Here is a 19,521-nt window from a genome sequence, read left to right on the forward strand (position 1 = left end):
ATCTGGAGCACAATGCATTTAACTAACTTTAACACTGAAACAAGCAATACATATAAATAAAAAAGTGAAGTAATAATATAATTAATTAACTATGCTTTGAGGTAACAACAAACACTACACAACTACACTCAAATGTACCACACGTAACAAAACTTATGGACAAAACAAACGCAACACAGCACATGCCACAGTACATTTTTAATCACCATTCTCTTGTGTTCATGATAGTGGGGAAGACAAAGTTGTAACCGAAATTGAAACTGGATTAATTTCCCTGCTATAATTCAAGTACACTTTTTCGTAAGCTAACATGAGTGATTCAGTCATCAAATACTACCTTTTGTTTTTAAATTAATCACCAATAAGTGATCCAAATCAATAGACATGATTTGTTTTACTAATTAACATATAAACTATAAACACATAAAAATAAACATATACATTTTTTTGATAGTACTGGGTCTTTTTGTTGAAAGGTTAACTATTTACTCAATTCAAACCAACAATTCATCATTTAGTACAGGATGATCAAACACCTCAGCCAAGAAGCAATAAGCAAACACAATTTTGAGTGAATAGGGAATAGAGAGTGGACTTCAAACTTTGTCCTCATTTTGCCACCTTTTGTAAGTCTAAGTCACCGTCCAATCAATTAGAAGACTTCAAATTAAACTTGCAACACTTTCATTCTTATTTGTCTTTCAAATGTGAAGGTTGCATCAGCCAAAAACCATAAGGAGTGTCACAAAAAAATAATCTTATTCATTAGTCATGGAAATTAACAAATCAGCATGTCTCCAGCTGTAACCAAGGGCAGACTTAAAACCTTTAAGATTAACATAGCCTGGTATACCTGGACCATGTCCAAGAGGACAGGTTTTTCAGGGTGTGACACTATTCTGTGATTATGAGTTTTACTGGCATCATGCTCAAGATTCAGGAAGTTACTTATGGTAACTCTATATACCGGAAGCCATAAGAATCATTAGCATTTAGGCTACTCTGCCTCACGAAGTGCCACTATAGTACACATACAGTTACTAGTCCCAACTAGATGAACTGCCTGTGTGGCTGCAGGATTTAAGTTGATCTTCTTACAAGTGTCGCTGGAGCATTTTGACCTCTTGGCTGCAGGATTGGAAAGATCGAATAGATGAAGTGGATCCTGTAGTTCTTGAGGGCGCTTTATCAAATAAAAAAAAATAAAAAATAAACTGAGATGTCACCTCTATGCTGTAACTTCGGGATCATAAACTGATATCATAGAGTTTCCAGAGGAAGTTGCTATTAAGGTGTATTGTATTAAATGTAGTTTTTTTCTGAAGACCCACCAATGCTAGCCATGGTATCCCCTGAAAACTTTTGACTAGGTTTCATACATGCACCAAGTCAAGAAGTTCAAATTAACAAAAATGTGTCAGATAGATCAAATAAGCTACATTTCTTTGTAGCAGATTCGTTTCTTCATACTTTCTTAAATCATAAGAGCTTTCAGGCTTATCCCATTATATTTATATTTGACAATGTTCACAATCAACAAACCATTTAATTAGATGAACTGGTTTAATTAAGTCTGTGGTCTTTAGGCTGGTTTGCATATTTTTTATAATTCTGCATTGGACATCAACAAAACTCTGGAAAATACTTACTTTTATTTACTCGTATTCTTTGTGTTTGTTGGGTATAGTTCTCGCACATAAGTATCTAATATCACTTTACCAGCTTTGTTCCCTACAAAGTTAAAAATCTGTCATCATAGACCAAAAAAACAAGGACAATGCATCAACACTTCATTTCATCAAGCCACAACTTTATTTCCATCTTGGGTATAAATTGTATAAATGAGCTTAAATCAGCAACCTTTCTTCAACCCGTCTTTGCCAGGGCCCCATTACATTGTCAACTCCTGTGAAGACAACAAAAACAGTTTGTTAGACTGATGTATGAAGAAATAAGTCACTTTTAAATTCATTTTTCTCTTCTCAGGACAGAGGGTTTGGCTTCAGTGAACTCAGAAGAACGAAAGTCACTGTATCAATCATCACTGAAGAGGTTTCCATGATTATACATTAAAATACAGAGGTCGGCATAACCTATTTAATAACATTAGAAATAAGAGTTTCTGGAATCTTACCATAATAGCATTGACAATGTCGTTGTTGTTATTTTTCAGGGCGCGTACAGCCTTCGCCCGCGACACGTTTGCTTGGGACATAACGAGTTCAATGTCCTTGACCTCAACTCCGGTCTCATCAACCTGTAACAATACACAAAATGGAATCATTATAGCTTTGGTGAATCAAGCAAGGTGTGCATATTAGTATTAGTCTATCGGCACATCTTACCTCCTCTTCTTCGCTTTCCTCCTGTACTGTTGGCGTCTGTGTGTTTTCCTGGATATTTGATACAGCTTCCCCCTGTACCTTGAATTTTTCTGCAGCTGCAAGTTGGGCTTGCTGGGAAAGATCTTCGATCTGTGGCACAGAAAAAAAGGAAAAAAAAGGGATGTCAACACATTTGGAATTGATATACCTATTTGACCATCCCTTTAGTATCATCACCTGAACCCTTTAACAAGTATTCTTCTTCCTCATAAAAAGCCTAGACAGGATATCGGTTAATGTGGCTTACATCAGTGCTGGACATACCTTAGCTTCACCGAAGACGATGTATGTGTCTGACGCAGGGCTCTTGTAGACGTCTGGTTTGGTAATGACGAACAGGATGTTCTTTGACTTGCGAATGGTGACCCTGGTGACCCCCGTTACCTGCCTGAGACCGAGCTTTGACATCGCCTGCAAGAAACGCATCATTTCACAAATGTGGCCAATTTAGTTAGTTAATGAGAAGTAATTAAGTGGCAATAACATTAATAGCACACTGAGGGCCTTACCTTCCGTGCCTTCTTTTCACTGCGGCTCTGTTTGGCTTTGCTGACAGGTTCCTCGTCTATTTCTGCAGCTGCTGCAAGCTATAATAGACAACATTTTATGTCAAGTGAATTAAGAATTTAAATCTAAAAACTAGACACATTGTTATGCAACTACTTTTAACACTCTTCTCAGGACAGAAAGGTTGGCATCAGTAGACTCAGAAGAACGAAAGTCACTGTGTTAATCATCACAGAAGAGTAAAGGAAAAACATCTGCCCAATATGTTTTACAAAAGCCACAGATGTTTTTTTTTCCCACCTTAAGTCAACATAAACAAATGTGTTGGACCACACTGAACGCTCACCTGAGCTTGCTGTGTTTGTGTCTGTGCAGAGTCCTGCTCCTCCAGCTCAGGGACTGAGTCATCGCTGTCTGACTCAGTGCCAGATCCTAAAGGAATCAGCAGCAGAAAGCAAAATGAAATTACACCCTGCGTTTATACAGTTGCTAGTTGTCAAGGAAATATGCTGCATCAATCCTGGGGAATGAAAATAGATCAGTTAATAGTGATTCAATTTATATTATGTATGTTACCCGAGTGAAATGCACACCCCTCATATCTTGAAAACGTAAAATAACAGGGTCATTTATTTTATCTGCCAAATACTCAAGGTGTGACACAATACCTTCCTATACGATAGCATTTATCAGCCTGACCACTACGCGTCTTCCTCAGTGCACAACATGGCTAACGGTATGCATCTGAGCAGTTCCCGCAGAGTAGAGACAGTTGGAAAAACACAAGGCACACAAAGGAGAGAAAGAAGAAAATACCCTTGTCGTTCTTGATCACAGGCTCCACCTTGGCTGGGGTTTTAACAGGAGTGGGGGCAGGTTTGGGTGCTGAGACAGGCTCAGAAGGTTTATTACTGATTAACTCTACCTCAGGTTTAACTGGAGAAGGGGCTGCAACGGCCTCAGCAAATGTGAGTTTACGTGGGGCTTGGGCAGGAACAGCAGGCTCAACAGGAGCAGATTTTAACGGGGCGGGTAAAGGCTCAGCTGCTGGTTTAGTAGGCTTGGCAGCCTCTGCAGGTGTAGCCTTAACCTCAACTAGTTCAGCTGTGGTGACCGGCTTCACAGGGGTTGGCATGCTGACTTCAGGGGCAGCTGGTTTGAGAGACTCAACTGGAGCAGGTTTGGTCTCAACAGCAGGTGACTTTTCAACTGGCTTAGGATCCTCAATGGGAGCAGGTTTGGCCTTAACAACTGGCTTAGTAACTTCAACAGGAGACTTTTCAACTGGCTTAGGATCCTCAACGGGAGCAGGTTTGGCCTTAACAACTGGCTTAGTAACTTCAACAGGAGACTTTTCAACTGGCTTAGGATCCTCAACGGGAGCAGGTTTGGCCTTAACAACTGGCTTAGTAACTTCAACAGGAGACTTTTCAACTGGCTTAGGATCCTCAACGGGAGCAGGTTTGGCCTTAACAACTGGCTTAGTAACTTCAACAGGAGCAGGTTCAGCCTCAACAACCAGCTTAGGAGCCTCAACAGAAGCAGGCTTGGCCTCTGCAACTGGCTTCACAGCCTCAACTGGAGCAGGTTTAGCCTCAACAACTGGCTTAGGAGCCTCAACTGGAGCAGTTTTGGCCTCAACTACAAGCTTTGGGGTCTCAACAGGGGCTGGTGTGGCCTTAGGAGCCTCAGTGGGAGCTGGTTTAATAGACTCAGCTACTACTTTAGCACTTTCAGGTTGTGTGGTTTTAACTGTGGCCTCAGCTTTGCTGCTTTCAACAGGGGACACGACTTCTGGCATTTTCATTGACTTCTCAGGTGGGATAAGTGGAGGGAGCTCATCATCAACAGCTACAAGAACAGGAGCAGCTTTTGCTGAAGCCGTCTTAACTTCAACAGGTTTTGGGGGGCTGGAATCAAGAGTATCAGAAAATGAAACTGGAGCAGCCACAGCAGGCTTTGAGGTAACTTTAAAAGCAGCTGGGGGTACAACTGGCTTTGCAGCAGCTGGTGAGGGTTTGCTTGGCTCAGGGGCAGGTTTAGCTTCAATTACAGTTTGCTTTGCCTCTACTTGTTGATCTGCTGCTGACACCTTGCACTCCACAGGGGCAGGAGCAGGCACAAACGCCTCTCCTTTCTTAGGTTTTCCTTGTTTGCCAGCTTTGACAACCTTTGGGGTGAAGCGGTTAGCAGAAGCACTACCAGGTGAAGACGCTAGGGGAGATACTAAAGGTGACAGGGGAGTAGTTGAGGTAGCAGATTTTGGTGAGGTGGGTGAAGAAGAAGAGGCAGACATAGAAGAGCGTTTTCTTCTTCCAGGGACAGCCTTTGGGGCAGAAGAACCCTGGGCACTTTTGGCATCTTTGCCTTTGGGTTTTGCAGGGCCTGAAGCTGCCTCAGGTTTCTGGGAGGAAGCTGGGGCAGGAGGTGTAGCTGAATAGAAAAATATTTCTTTAAAGTTTTTGGATGAGAATTTAAGGTCTTACTCGTGCGGGTTAAATGATCATAAACCAAGATGCGATTTGAAGGGTTAGGGAAAAGGACACACCTGCCTAACTTAAGAGTTTGATGCAAATTGCCACTCAAAATGCACCACAAATACCAATTATTTCCACACATAAAACACATCCTGTGTTAAGTCAAGATGCACTTAGGATAAAACTTGCAATGCAAACATCACGATGAAAACGTCCCACTTGCTAATACCTAAGCGGGAGCACAAATACTTCCTGCAAGCGCTTTAAGGTAGAACTGAACAACATTTTTCAAGAACAGCTTTGTTTTGTGTAGAGTTATTAATTTTGTGATTTCTTGAAGAAGTTAAATAAAAGAAAAACAAACTCCTTTTTGGAAAAGTTAAAATACAGAAAAACAATTTAATTTTAAAATAAGTGATGATTCAACCTAACACAAATCCCTCCATCACCTACAAGAGAATGTCCTGAAGGACAGGCAAGCTTCTTATATTACTCTGACTATACTGTATAAATGCACAACCATTGTGTTCATTTGTACAACTTATGTACCCCTTCTGGAAAATACTTCCCTCGATTCAAAGAGGTACATTTAAAACTGAAGAACGCCTGCTATTCACATAAACCAACCTGACAGGTGGTGAGTGGGGCCATCAGATCTGGAGGTCCCCTTTGACTGAATGGCTTTTGAAAGAAGTGTAACAGGTTCTTCTTTGTTGGGCTTTTCATTTTGAATAGCTGTGTCAATGGTCATATCAGCAGGCAACACTTGATCTTGAGCCGTTTCCAAATTCTTCTGTTCTTCTACCTCCAACATTGGAGAATCAGTTGCCATCACATCTTCAGTGTTCACAATGACGCCTTCAGAAGCAGATGGTGTTTTTCCATCCGGGATTTTTTCTGGTATAGCTTCTGGCTCATCTCCAGGGGCATTTGCTTCATCAGAAACCTGCTTAACTTCTTGGATGACCAACTCTGCAGCAGCAACAACAACTGACTCTTGACTTTGTGCTTCTTCAGCTGGAGCTGCTACTTCAGCAGGAGACTCTTCAGAGGACAACATTGGAGCTTCAGCAGAGGGCACAGACTGTTCAGGAATGGGTATATCAGCTGGAGCAACTGCTAGCTCAGCAGTCACCTCTTCCTGTGAAACAGGTGTCATCTCTTCTAACTGCTTGGTTATTTCTTGGACTGCTGCTTCACCATTTGATTGATCAACAGTAGCCTGAATGCTAGATTCTTCTGGGAATCCTGTTTCTTGAGGAGGAACAGAAGTTTCTGAAGTGTTTTCCATAGGGGTCGTCTTGCTCAGTATAGGATCGGTTGTATCAGGAGGAGTAGGAGAAGTCAGTACTGCAGCTGATAAAGAAAAGGCAGGTGTAACAAGACAAAGGGAAATCAAAGTAGTTGTTTGGGGAGAAATTCACCTCAGGGTGTACTGAAAACGAACTTGTGCTCCACACGTGAAGGGTAACAATGAGTTTGTGAACAGGTTCTGCGACGAAGAACAGACTCCTGGTTTGCCCATGTTAAAAATGAGTGTTGTGTGCACTCAAAGAAAAAACAAACATTCATGTGTCCCAACTCCATGCAGTGGTTAATTGAGAGGTAAGTGCCAGAAGACCTTCATTATACCAAGACAGTAGACAATGCATGTAAGTAGGTAAATACAATTACTGACTAAAACCCTCGGAAATCTTGCATCATAACTTAACTTTCAATGAGTTAACTTAACATCCAACATCATTCTTCAATCACTTTTGAAAGGAATGTTATTTAGAGATAGGTAGGGCTCTATCAATTCAGCTTTAATTTTTTCCTGAATTCTGTGTTTTACAGTTTGTCACCTGGCTAAATATATTCTCTTCAGTACCTTTAAGTGAGTTGATAAGGTATGTTCCATTGGATCAGATCACGGAATTAAGTAAAATCATTTTATCACGAAATCAGATCAGGAAATTATGGAAAATATATATATTTTAAAGATATTAGTGCACAGCTCCCCCCTGCTACTCTCTGGAACTGGCTCTGGTCCCCCAGCATTTCAATATTACAAACTCAAAAATCCATTGTGGATAATAAATTTGCTTTATATACTAAATCTGTTCCCCCCCCCCCCCCCCGATTGAGCTTTGACAATGTTAAACATGTAACTGAAGTGTACCACTAGCTGTGACTTGTAAAAGAAAAGTTGAGTGTGCATTTACTGTGTGCTATACCTTCAGTGTTTAAATATGACGCAGTGCTGTATAGCAGAGTATGTGTGGGGAAGTTCACAGACTACAGCAGACTGTGGGATAGCTTTACTATCATTAAGTTACTTACTGTTGATAAATGCAGACAGTAAGAATGAATTAAGAAAAGTTGAAACAACCATTTGACCATTAACACGTGGACCATACGATTCACCGACTGTGTTGCACTAAAAGCAAACAGGTGCTCCTGATTTATGGGATGTTGAACCCAAAATAAGTGACACTGTTACCACTGTTTGACTTAACCTGCAGTTTGACTTTAAATGCCATCAATTAATAAGATTAATTCGGATTCAATGTTTATAAAAATGAATTAGAAAGGGAAGCTGGACATTTCTCCAAACAATACATACGCATGAATCAGCAGATTAGTTTATTTGGAAGGAACTAGAGGAAAACCTTGAAGTTAACTCTGGTGAAAAGTTCTGCATATAATGATGAAACGTGTAAATGACATAATGGAGTGTTTTAAAGTTTCAATTAGCATTGATCCTGACGTCCAAACACTTGTAATTTACTGCTGTATAGACTATTTTTGTATCATTGCCTAATCCATCCAAACAGTATACTTACAAACATAAAAAAAAAAAATCCATATTCCCTGTATTAATCAGCTATTACCACTTTTTTTGTCTGAACAGCCCCATGCTCAGAACGCTAAACATTATCCAAAGATGTACTCCGTTACGAAAATGACTTACAAGCTTTGACCATTTGTATATCCATATGAACTGGGTGAACATTTAAAGTTAAAAAGAATACAATTACTCTTCGGTAAGATTACACGACAAAGTTTAAGATAAAAAAAAATATGCAACAAAGACTTATCCGAGCCACGGCTATGAAGGTTTAATTTCAGTCTCTGCATAGTGAGTTTCATATCATTCACAGGGAAAACCACATACACATGCATTGTGTGCTAAATCCCCTTGTCAGTGCTAGTTCACCAAACACCAATGTGAGTTTGTGCTACTATAAAGATGGGTCCTGGATAACTCTATTTGAGACAACTGGGTTATCAACACTACAAACCTCCCCACCCCCAAGAGCAAAATCATTGTTACAAATGTCCCAACCCATGGCTAGTGACACTCAAAATCTCTCCGTCACCTGTTGGTTAAACTCAGGGTCCAGCCAGCTGAGTCAACTCCCCATACAACATGATTACACCAATCTTGCAATACCGTCCCTCTTATTCAACAGATAACCGAGATCCAGGACCCTGTGGTTAATATTTAGTCATACATGCACATACAGGAAAATAAAAAAATAAAAAATACGAACCAGTTTCCACTTGAGGCTGCTGCATCTCCTGCTCTGTAACAGGGACTGTTTCTGTGGCTTCGCCGGGCATGGTTGCTAGTGAGAGGAAAAACAAACAGTATTGTAAGTGTTACGAGCACCCACTGGTTTAAAAGCTTCAAGTAGACACACGGGGATAAAGTCTGCGATATTCTGCGTCAGCACGGACTGGTTAGACCACTGAGACACTGACTCGCAGTTGTCGTATCTGTCTGAACAGGTGACACAGCCCATGCTTTAACTCAGCGTGCTCTCTCTGTTGACGCAACATTAGCTTCCATTGGCTAACTAGCTCCATTAGCCTCACCACAGCAGTAACTTTCAGCAAATAACTCAAGTTCACCACAACCTTCTCTCATTATTTTTAACGTATTTAGTTGAAAAGCGTGCTGTCACAAAAGACCGCGTAACATCACTTGTCACAGTTAACCGCGGCCCCGACAGTCTGCTGGTAAACTGGTAATCATCATGTTCCCCCATTTTGAGCAGGGTAGGGCACTACAACGGAACATATATCTCCGGCTGGGAGGACCGAAAATTAATAATAGCTGTACGGGCTGGATGGTCCGACTTTACTCTAACACATAATACAGTTGGTACTAAGGAAAATATTTAAAAAGCGGCTGGATGTTGATGGATTATCAGCGGAGACACTCACCGACTTGGGGCGTTATATCCAAGATGGCTGTGAAAGAGAAATTCTGACCCCGGCTTCGTAGTGATATCCGGTTTAGAGCAAGGGTGGGGGGTGTACATCCGGGTTGTTTAAAGGCACATTCAAGTGATTTTTCTAGCTGTAGTACATTACTTTGTATACGTGTGTTTACAAATGTCAGAAAAATTAGAAGAATAAAGTAGTATTTTACTGAGTCAGCTCACTAATAAAATAAAATCAATTAATAAAATTAATTCGGATTCAATGTTTATAAAAATGAATTAGAAAGGGAAGCTGGACATTTCTCCAAACAATACATGCGCATGAATCAGCAGATTAGTTTATTTGGAAGGAACTAGAGGAAAACCCTGAAATTAACTCTGGTGAAAAGTTCTGCATATTAAAACGTGTAAATTACATATAATGGAGGGATATAACGTTTCAATTAGCATTGATCTTGACTTCCAAACACTTGTCAGATCACTATTTATTTTTGAATACTTTGACTTGAGTGAATATATGAACACAACAGTGTCAAATTTAGCATTTGAGCATTTGTACAGGTATACTTTAATGCGTCTTTGTACTGTGTTATACACTTAATACAGCTATGAGCGTATGGAGTTGTGTACTTTACTCTATGGTAATTTACACCTTTACTTTACAGAGTTCCCTCAAACTACATGACTTTTTTTTTCCGCAGCATTTTTCACAGTACAGATTTTATTTATACTTCATCTCAAGGATCTGAATACTCCCCCAAACCCCAAACACAGGTAATCATTACCGACATGACCAAAACTCCACTTTGTAGCTGTATTTATAGCTTGTATAAGTTTCAACAGTACCAAAAATAATTTAAAGGTTATCTGGCATGTGATACCAAATTAAAATGCTAATTATGTCTGTAGTTGCTGGATGAAGATATAAGGGAATTTTGATTTACATTTTAATTATAGTATTATTAGGTCTCTAAGCAGCGCTACAACAGAATGTAAATACACCTCTTAAAAGTATATTTAGTATCTTGAAGAAATCACCAGATTTACTTGTTAAAATACATATTGAAAATAATAACTGCATGTTATATTATGAGATTGTAGGAACTGTTAAAATTGGTCAAAAATGTATTTACCTTTTTCTCTTTACATGAGACACTAACCTGTGTAAACAAAACTTTTAAAAAAAAGTTTTATAATGAACTGATTTCTACAAAGAAAAAGTAGCCAAATAACATTATAGGATTGCAAACTTAACTTCTGAAAAATAAAGAACACATTTCTCAAAGAGAAGCTGGTGCAAAGGGGAAGAAAACCAAACAAAAATGTAACAGTTCAATCTGCGAAAAAGTCTTCTGTAATTATTAAACATAAATTAGGGAACAAAATTGAATAAATGTTGAAATAACAAATTTATTTTCACAAGGACTGTACAAAAATGTAGAAAACAAGAAGACAAAGATTATAAAATCAGCTTTGTATTCAGAGAGTCATACTGTAAGGAGAAGATTCATCTTTTGTTTTGTTTATGAATGTTATGGGTCATTAGAGAGTAAAACACTTTATCTAGAAGGTATTTGCTTGTAAAGGAGCCCAGAACAGAGCCTGTTCTGATTGTTGATCCTCTTCAAAATTCTTTCTGAAGATCTAAAAAGGAAACAAGATAAAAAGATAAAGACTGAAAACATGAGTGAACACACTCTGCAGAAAAACAAACTTACAAAAAGTTGCATCCGGCTCATATCCTCATCTGAGAATAAAACTCACCACTTTTCCTGAGAAGTTCTCCTTTCCACGAGCGAGCCATTCCATCGAGGAACTGATCAAAGCATTTCACATACTTAGCCAGGCTTGTTCTCTTGTAATCTGAATAAATAAATCATCAGTGAGTTTCTCAGAGTTTCTGACTGACTATCCTGCTTTCTATTTTTTAATAAAACAAGCAAGGACAGAAATCCAATCAATACAAAAAGAAGAGGAGGTGGAAGAGGCCTCAGAAATCTGCTTACGGTCTTCCACATAAAAAAACAAATTCATACTATATATATATATATATATAAAAAAGGAAACTAAACTGAGGTTCAGCATGTTTCTGATGCTGTCGACCACATGGGCCTCATTTTGAGATGTACATTCAGGATGTTGGCCCGCTCATACCAGGGGAGACAATGATTCATAGATCAGATTTACCAATGCTGTTTTCACATATGCACTCCTGAAGATATCTAGATAATTTGGGGGGGACTGCTCCGGAGATTCTCCTGATCACATATGCACCTCACACCTGTCGTCAGACAGGAGGGGGGCTAGGGGTCTCCCGAGGTAAGACGTGGCGTGAAAAAAGAAGAAGTAGCAGACGAAGCAACAGAGTCCGCTATACGACGCTATTATGACAATGTTTGTCTTTATATCAATGCTACGTGTTGTCCAACGGAATGACAACATCAGCAAAAAAGTGGAGAACTACATACTGGCGGACAGAAAACATAATGCAGCCGTTAAATTGCACGGAGATCGTAGTGGTCGCGTGCAGACACTCTATGCACAGTATAGAAACGTCACTCTCCCTCCTATTGGCTCGAGGTTTTTCATGGAGAAAATCCTGCTTCGTTCTCAAATCAGCCCACTCAGACTTGCTGCAGGAAAAATATACTAAGGGTCTGGCCGGAGAAACTCCAGGTGAAGTCTGAGCGAAAAATTCTGCTGTTTGCGTTCACATATACAACCCCTCCTGGAAATATCAAGAATTTTTCAGGAGATTTCTGGAAGTGTGAAAGCCCTGTAAGATTAGACGACATCTAACAGCAACAAATAATCTGTGCCTTGATCTTAAAGCACGTCATCAGTTTTCTGGGGAAACAAACTAAATCTTTTCTGCTGAGTTGGCATTATTGCATGTATTTCATAAGCTTAAAGACATGGGCTTAAGATATGTTCATTATGTAGTAGATATTTTCCCCCGTCAATTGAACCCCCCCCCCCCCCCCCCATTCACTATTAACAAGAATGTTAAATCCTCCAAGCAAAATGAAAGTTCATGTGTTTGATGCAAAAAGCCCAAAATTCTGATTTCACCTCTGATCTTTCGTTTCTCTGCTGTGTCCTTCTCATTTTCCATCTCCTTGGCGTCCTCCGGCTTCTCTTCCTCTTCTCCTGCTCTGGGTCGATCCAGCTCCTCACAGATCAAACTAAAAAAAAAGAAGTCACAAAGTAGTAACATTAGCTCTATCGAGTTTCAAAAACACTCCACACAACAGAGTGCCAGCCCTTAAATGGACTCTTACCTGATCGTGGGCACTGCAAAAGGATCAAATGTATCTAATTCTTTGAGGTCGATGGGGACAGAGATGCGCCCTGAAAGAAGTCACAGTGAGACTTTGTCAGCTGTGTGTTAAACCTCACCATCTTAATAAGATTACACTCATGCTCACCAGTTTTGGGATGCACACTGAAGGGGCTCTTTAGCAAGTGGTTTACACCTTTGCTGACGTTCACATCCAGCCGGGGATAACAGTACTGCAGCATGATTTCCTTCTCAAAGTATTGGCCCTTTTTTGCAGTTGACTGGAGAAGATAGAGCGTCAATGTTTTGTAATCAGCCCTCTAGCTGTCATATTTCAAAATAAATGAAAGGTGAAACAAATGTCAGAAGTAGAATTCCAAACCTGTTTCCTGCTGGCTTGGTCCTTGATCAATTTCCACCGGTTCTCTGGTTTCTTCTCGTTCTGGAAGTCCTTCTGTAATTCTTTTCTTACATGTTCGTTCTGAATTAAGGTCAAGTCCAGTTGTGTTCACAAAGCTATGTGACTTTTAACAAAACAAAAACAAGTTCTTATGATTATAAAATATGTTCAGAAAACAAATATGCAGTATTTTGTGTGAAAAAAAAAAAAAAAAGGATATCTTCAGGCACCAGTCCCAGCACTTTGTCTACTGATTCCTTGCGACCCAAAATATCCTGTTCCTGAAGCGCGTAGCCGGCAAAGTATCGCTCCACCACTGTCAAGGATTCTCTGTTGAGATTGCACGTACAGATTCTTAGACAGTTGAAACCACATGAACGCCAGAAGCAACAATCTCAGTGAGGCATAAACATTGAAACAAAACTAATCTCAAACTGCCCTCCACAAATAACCCGATTCTTACCTGATGAAAGGATGAATTGGATCTGTCAGCACAACTTTCTTCACTGTCTCTTCACCTCCCTAAAAAAAACATTATTAAAATCATCAAATTTCTGACAATGTTATTGATTGATAAAACTTTATTGTCAGACGTGGTCTGAAATTTGTCTCACATCACAGCGGCTCCATTTGCGACATAAAAATGAAGACAAGATACAAACATCTGACACAACATTCAAACACCAAACAAACCTTATACCACAGTGCTCTTTGCTTTATCACAAGCGACAGATTTCCAACTCATCATTGTGACCTTTATCGTTCTGTAGGCTGGTCCTCGTTGGGTCAACGAAGAAAGCAGCACAGTATTTTGTTTATTTACAAGGCACTCATAGGCAAACTCCCTTCTTACCTTACTACTCTCCTGTCCATAAACATATCGAGCCATTCGACAAGGTCTCAAAACTGGATAACTTTGAAAACACCGAGGTTTAGAAATGAATGGGGAAAGAGTGCCTTTAGAGTTGCTGCACCCATTATATGGAATGACCTTCAGAGGATAGCTAAGTTGCCCTCTCTTGTTTCATTCAGCGTTTTTAAAGACCTCGTGTCCAAACTACCTCAGGAAGGAAATTGCAACTGTCTCACAATGTGAATTAATTTAAATGGACATGGTTTGAAGATGGTGTGAATATGTGTTTCAGTGTCTAGATGCTATTATTGTTAACTGTTAATATGTTTATATTTGTACTGTTTCTATTTTTGTATTGCTGCAGGGCAACCCTGGAAAAGACACCTCAGTCTCAGTGGGTCCTCCCTGCTAAAATAAAAGGATAAATAAAAATTAAAAAAAATAATTAAAAAAAACATTCAGAGGCCTTAAACGTGCTTTGATCTGGGATTCAGCTCCGCATTCAATTTTAGAATTGACTGGTGAACAAAAGAGTGCTTCAGTCTAACCTTCTTGAAACGTGGGACCCTGTATCTCTGGTTTGATGGTATAAATTCTACTATTGTTGATCTAAAAACCTATCTAGTAGTCAGTGGGGAAAAAGAAGATTCATAACCTTCTGTCCTAATCATCTAGGAAACAAGCTAAACCAGCTACCTTAACCAGGCTGAGGTATTCTGCAACCGCTGAGCGAGCTGCCACAGAGAGCTTCCTGGCAGCTTCATCACACACCCAGCAATGCACTCCTCTTCTTCCAGAATAAACCCACATCAGGTGCTGGAAACCAAAGTCCTCTAAAAAAAAATAAAAAAATAAAAAAATAAAGGGGAAAAAGTGTTTGCCAAAGCTTTATCTGAAAGCCTTGCAGATGCTTGAGACAAATCAACGACCAACAAACCTCGAAGAGCTCTGTCCAGGATGCGAATGGCGATGGTCATCAACGTCCAGCACTTGGAACAAATGTCTGCAGCACTAACATTAAAGTTTCACAGTCATTATGAGGAATTATGAGGTGGTTTGTTTGGAATTCTTGAAGGGTGTACAGCAGCAACAAATAACACGATCGATTTACCTGCAACAGCTCCTGACATCGTCATAATCGGTCATATCGATATCAAACACCAGCTCCTTCTCCAGGGCCTGGAAGGTTCCTGACTTGACTGTGTTGTGTTGATTGGGCTGTGTGGTAAACAAACACACTGACACTTTATCCAGATGTCTGCAGGGACATTAACAAGCCAGAGGCAGCGAGGTTAGATTCATGCAAGCTCACCCTGTGACTGTATATAGCTCCAATGTCTATCTTGTAAGGGTTCATCTTCTGCATTTCTTTCTCCAGCTCTGTTTGAGTGGTGAACGACTGGTAGCGGACGTAGATGTCATCTTTGAGGGTAAAAGAGAACTCTCGGTTCTGGAAGTAGTTCTTATGTACTGAGGTGAGAGAGGACAACATTACACATTCATTAATGCCCGGATACACCGTCATGGGACTCTTATCACAACAAATCGTTCCATCATTTAACCTGCTGTTACTATTCGTTATCTTTGAAGGCCTGTCTAATCTCTTACCTCCTCCATAGTTTAGCCAGCGGTGATACTGGGAGAAAGGAAACAACCTCCGGTAGTACAGCGGTAACAAATCTGGCAGAGACGCCGAGTCATAATCTGAAGACGTCATAGTCTGACAATAAGAAAGACAGGTAAACTGGATTCAATCGCAGGTTTGCAGCCGCTACAAGATTACACTTCAGTAATGTTGTTTCACAGCGAAAGTAGCGCGGGAAAACTCTGAAGCAAAGAAGAGGACCAATGAGGTAAGGTCACGACACTGACGTCACCCAAATGCGGAAATTCGTTTGTTCGTATCTTTCCAGATTCACTTTTCCGTCTGAGAAACCAGTAAAAAAAAAAAAAGAAAGATATAGCTACAAGACATCCTACATTCTAACTTTTTTGAGTCCCTTACTCTATGAGAACTTTAAGACGTTTTCTTTGCTCTAATAGTAACCCCTAAAACGAATGAGAGGAACCGGAAGTGTCAAAGAAGGGTTCACGGGATATGCAGTCATTTTTACTGCCGTCCTTGTAAATCAAATAATGAAATAAAAACAGCAAAACAATAAAATAAGTAATGTCAAATTCTCATAATCCATCTTTAATGTATGTGCTTTCTTTCTTGTATTCACCAGTTTGTGCGAATTTTTTTAATTTAACTGTTTTAAATATGTTTGATTTTTATTTTTAATAATTATATTCCCGTCTCCTGTTTTCTTGAGCTGCTGTAACGCAAAAAAGATAAAGATAAAGATAAACTTTATTGCCATGGGATCAATAACGTTTATCTTTATCTTTAAAACCCGACAGATTGTGTTTTGTTTGCTGGTATTTTATCGATTTGAGAAGAACAGGAAGCTGTTTTTATATTACATATATGGACAAAGCATTAATTTTAATATATAAAGTGAAATAATCGTACGACAAGTTCTATTTTCTGCTGACTTCATTGCAAAAGATTCCCGAGTTGTGTACAATGTAATTTATTTCCCACGCCGTTAGGGGGCAGGAGAGTTTCATGAGAATATTTACTAACCAACGATTTAGGAAATGTGATGGTATTTTTGTCATGATTGCAGATAATGAATGTTAGCCAACTGAATACATTTTTTTAGGCAACAGACAGATGATACAGTTACAGTTAATACAGTTAATAAAAGTTAAAATGCTGAAAAGCAAACACAATAAACACTTTCCTGTTTTTACAAATTGAACGCGGTGTATGACCTAAAATGCATTCATTTGTCTCTTGTTTCTTTTGGGGAAAAAATGGGTTCAACTATGCCATCTGCTCTTCAGTCAGAACTACAAATAGGCTACATGCAGTGTGAATGGACAACCTTTGCCTTGGTAGTTAAAATGGTATTCTTTGCTGTCTTGACATAAAAAGGGTCTTTAGCGGTGCCCCTTTTTTCCCCTGCCAGCCAGTCTAGGTGGTTCACACAGTGGAGAACTAGCAATAATTGCTTTATAATTTTTTTGTGATAGATTAATCCAGCCACAGTCTGAAGGTCCATCAGACTGAAGAGGCACTGTTCAAATTGAATTTTGAGAGTCATACAGCTATGAGAGCTCTCATCTGCTATTATACTTTATATATAAAATACAGTGCTCTATTGTATTGTTCCTGACTAGCTTCATAATTTATTTCATTCTTTTTCATCTAGTTACTCGTCCATTGTCGTCATCCTTACCTTGCTCTATCGTTTCTCTTCATGCCTGTCATTTTGTCTTCATTTCACTCAAAATGGAAAATGGACAGATTGAAAATGTCAAGATATTTTGCATGCAAACCATTCTTTTTACAATCATTCTGACATCATATGTAAAGGAGCAATCACCCTTTCATCAAAAAGTACCATATATTATCGTATGGGAAATATATGTTAAAAAAATCAAATAGATATCATATTGATATTTTGTGCTCATCTGACTAATCAAGACACCTCAATTCCTATGCACTATATTAATTCATTTATTTTTTAAATCATTGTCAAAGTAGATAATCAGAGTGAGGACTGAGCTACATGCAATACATTAGCATAACATGCTGTGAAATACCTGTGCACAAATGTCAACGAACTACTTTATCCTTTACAGCATCACTGAGCTGTAAAATGTACAATAGCAATTAATAGAGAAGCATTACTGAAACATTTCCGCTTGCTGATTGTGCTTGTGTTTATGTTAATATTCTTTAATCATCTCCTGATTTACATAATGCAAAAGCACTCAACCACATCTTACTTGAATTATGTTAATTCTGTCCCTGCGAGCCGGAAGGGATTTTTTTTTAGTATACTGTCTTGGAAATTACTTGAAATGTACTTGTAATTAACACCCTTTTTCTTTCGTTGTCCTCTATGGGTTTTCACACTGTGTTAACAATTTTGTTGTATTTTAATGCATATAATGTACAGGAACCCTAATTCTAATGACTTCGACATTGACAAGCTAGAAACAGTCGGTCAGGTGCAGCCATGTATTCATGCAGACTTCTCTAACTTCAACACTTCACAGCTTGCTATCAAGGGAAAGCAAACTGTTGCTATATGAAATTATTTACCACAGCCCTGTAATAATCTGCTTTAACAACCTGCTCACTATTTATGAACACTTACCTTACACCTTCACTCTTTTGAATGATCAAAGGTGCTTTTAATGTAATTTTATGGGGATATGTTGTTTTTGTTTAACAGTGAAGGTAGAAAAAAAATCAAAATACTAAAGTTCCTAAAATGCTCAATGACATCCCTGAATTTAGATCCCTTAACACAAAACCAGAGGCTGCCATTAAAGATATGTTGGATTACTATCATGCACACATAAGATGTTTGCTGACACTGTTGGTGAATTTGTTGATGCAATACAATTATATGTGGTCCAAAATAAAGCTCATCATGATTTATTGTTGGTGGAAATGTCAGTCACTGCCTAGTTCCAGAGTTCAAGGGTGAGTCTTTCACCCTAAACTGCATGGCTTTCACAACATTTCAAAGCTTACTTAGGTGAATGTCCTGTAGGTTAGCTTTGTAACTGTGACCGGAGAGACTACCTCTCCAGTTACATATTCCGTATTTACAGGGAATATCCACCCCCGAAAGTGTGAATAACTGACATACACAAGATGTAGTTGTAGGCCGACTGCCCAGATATCCTATACATTTATGAGACCAGTGCAATATCACTTTAGTTTTCCCTGATCAACACCTGAGTCTGAGCAACCTCAAGATTAAGAGATAGTCTCTTCACACAGAGAACCGGGGTTGCAATGTAACCTAGCCTAGTTTCTAGCATGTTAACCCCCCAGCGACTTATTCAACATGTTCAGGGACTCTGTGAGACACCTCATGAAGAATAGAATCAATCTTACAATCCTGACACTACAAACAAATATACAATGTTTACACTCCTGAGCTCCTCTTGTGGAGAGAAGAAAGAATAAAGTTCATTTTTTGGATCAGAGAGAACCTTATGGAGAAAGGCTGGATTAGGATGTAGCACTACATTCCCTTCGTCCGATCTAAACTTGCAAAGCTCCCAATGGACTGATATTGTAGGGGTTGCATTTCCCCTACTTTCCTGGCAGATGTCAATGCCAACTGAAACACTGTTGTGAGTGAGCAATCTGAGGATCATCTACTTCAGGCCTGTCGGCTCTTTGCCTGGTCTCATGCGGCTCCTCAGTTCATCTAGAATTTTGTGTGTTCTTTTTTTTTTTGTAACGTTAGGCCCATCCATTGTGTTTGTGCTAAAAATTGCCCGTGCCCGTCAGTATGAGGACATGACAGCATGTCTAATTTTGATGTAGCCTGA

At 39.3% G+C, this 19,521-nt stretch overlaps 2 protein-coding genes and 2 non-coding genes across 9 annotated transcripts; all 4 read right to left on the reverse strand.

Annotated features, from left to right (window-relative positions):
• Positions 1–1,789: 1,789 nt before the first annotated feature.
• On the reverse strand, positions 1,790–9,665 carry naca (nascent polypeptide associated complex subunit alpha). 6 transcript variants are annotated; one of them, XM_061057369.1, is made up of 11 exons: positions 9,581–9,658; positions 8,905–8,979; positions 4,381–5,324; positions 4,162–4,188; positions 3,708–4,104; positions 3,238–3,323; positions 2,894–2,971; positions 2,649–2,795; positions 2,346–2,474; positions 2,135–2,257; positions 1,790–1,906 (listed from the first exon to the last, which is right to left on the reverse strand). In XM_061057369.1, exons 2-11 carry the CDS (start codon positions 8,972–8,974, stop codon positions 1,892–1,894), a joined length of 2,016 nt encoding a protein of 671 aa, XP_060913352.1. In that variant the 5' UTR covers positions 8,975–8,979; positions 9,581–9,658; the 3' UTR covers positions 1,790–1,891. The 6 variants fall into 6 exon arrangements, with proteins under 6 accessions (XP_060913352.1, XP_060913349.1, XP_060913348.1 ...); XM_061057366.1 differs by having other exon boundaries at positions 4,162–4,338; XM_061057365.1 differs by having other exon boundaries at positions 3,708–4,338; positions 9,581–9,665.
• On the reverse strand, positions 1,978–2,051 carry LOC132990458 (small nucleolar RNA SNORD59). The gene has a single exon (XR_009676063.1). It is a non-coding gene; the product is annotated as a small nucleolar RNA SNORD59 (small nucleolar RNA).
• LOC132990457 (small nucleolar RNA SNORD59) lies at positions 3,057–3,130 on the reverse strand. Its single transcript, XR_009676062.1, has one exon. It is a non-coding gene; the product is annotated as a small nucleolar RNA SNORD59 (small nucleolar RNA).
• Positions 9,666–10,969: 1,304 nt separating the features above from the next.
• Positions 10,970–15,906, reverse strand: prim1 (DNA primase subunit 1). The gene is made up of 13 exons (XM_061057781.1): positions 15,721–15,906; positions 15,425–15,582; positions 15,224–15,330; positions 15,050–15,123; positions 14,809–14,945; positions 13,723–13,781; positions 13,478–13,589; positions 13,242–13,331; positions 13,008–13,140; positions 12,861–12,930; positions 12,652–12,764; positions 11,344–11,442; positions 10,970–11,223 (listed from the first exon to the last, which is right to left on the reverse strand). The coding sequence occupies exons 1-13, from the start codon at positions 15,827–15,829 to the stop codon at positions 11,204–11,206; spliced, it is 1,281 nt and encodes a 426-aa protein (XP_060913764.1). The 5' UTR covers positions 15,830–15,906; the 3' UTR covers positions 10,970–11,203.
• Between the last annotated feature and the right edge of the window lie 3,615 nt (positions 15,907–19,521).

This window comes from Labrus mixtus, chromosome 15 (assembly GCF_963584025.1).
Source record: "Labrus mixtus chromosome 15, fLabMix1.1, whole genome shotgun sequence".
In the NCBI taxonomy this organism is placed as follows: domain Eukaryota; kingdom Metazoa; phylum Chordata; class Actinopteri; order Labriformes; family Labridae; genus Labrus; species Labrus mixtus.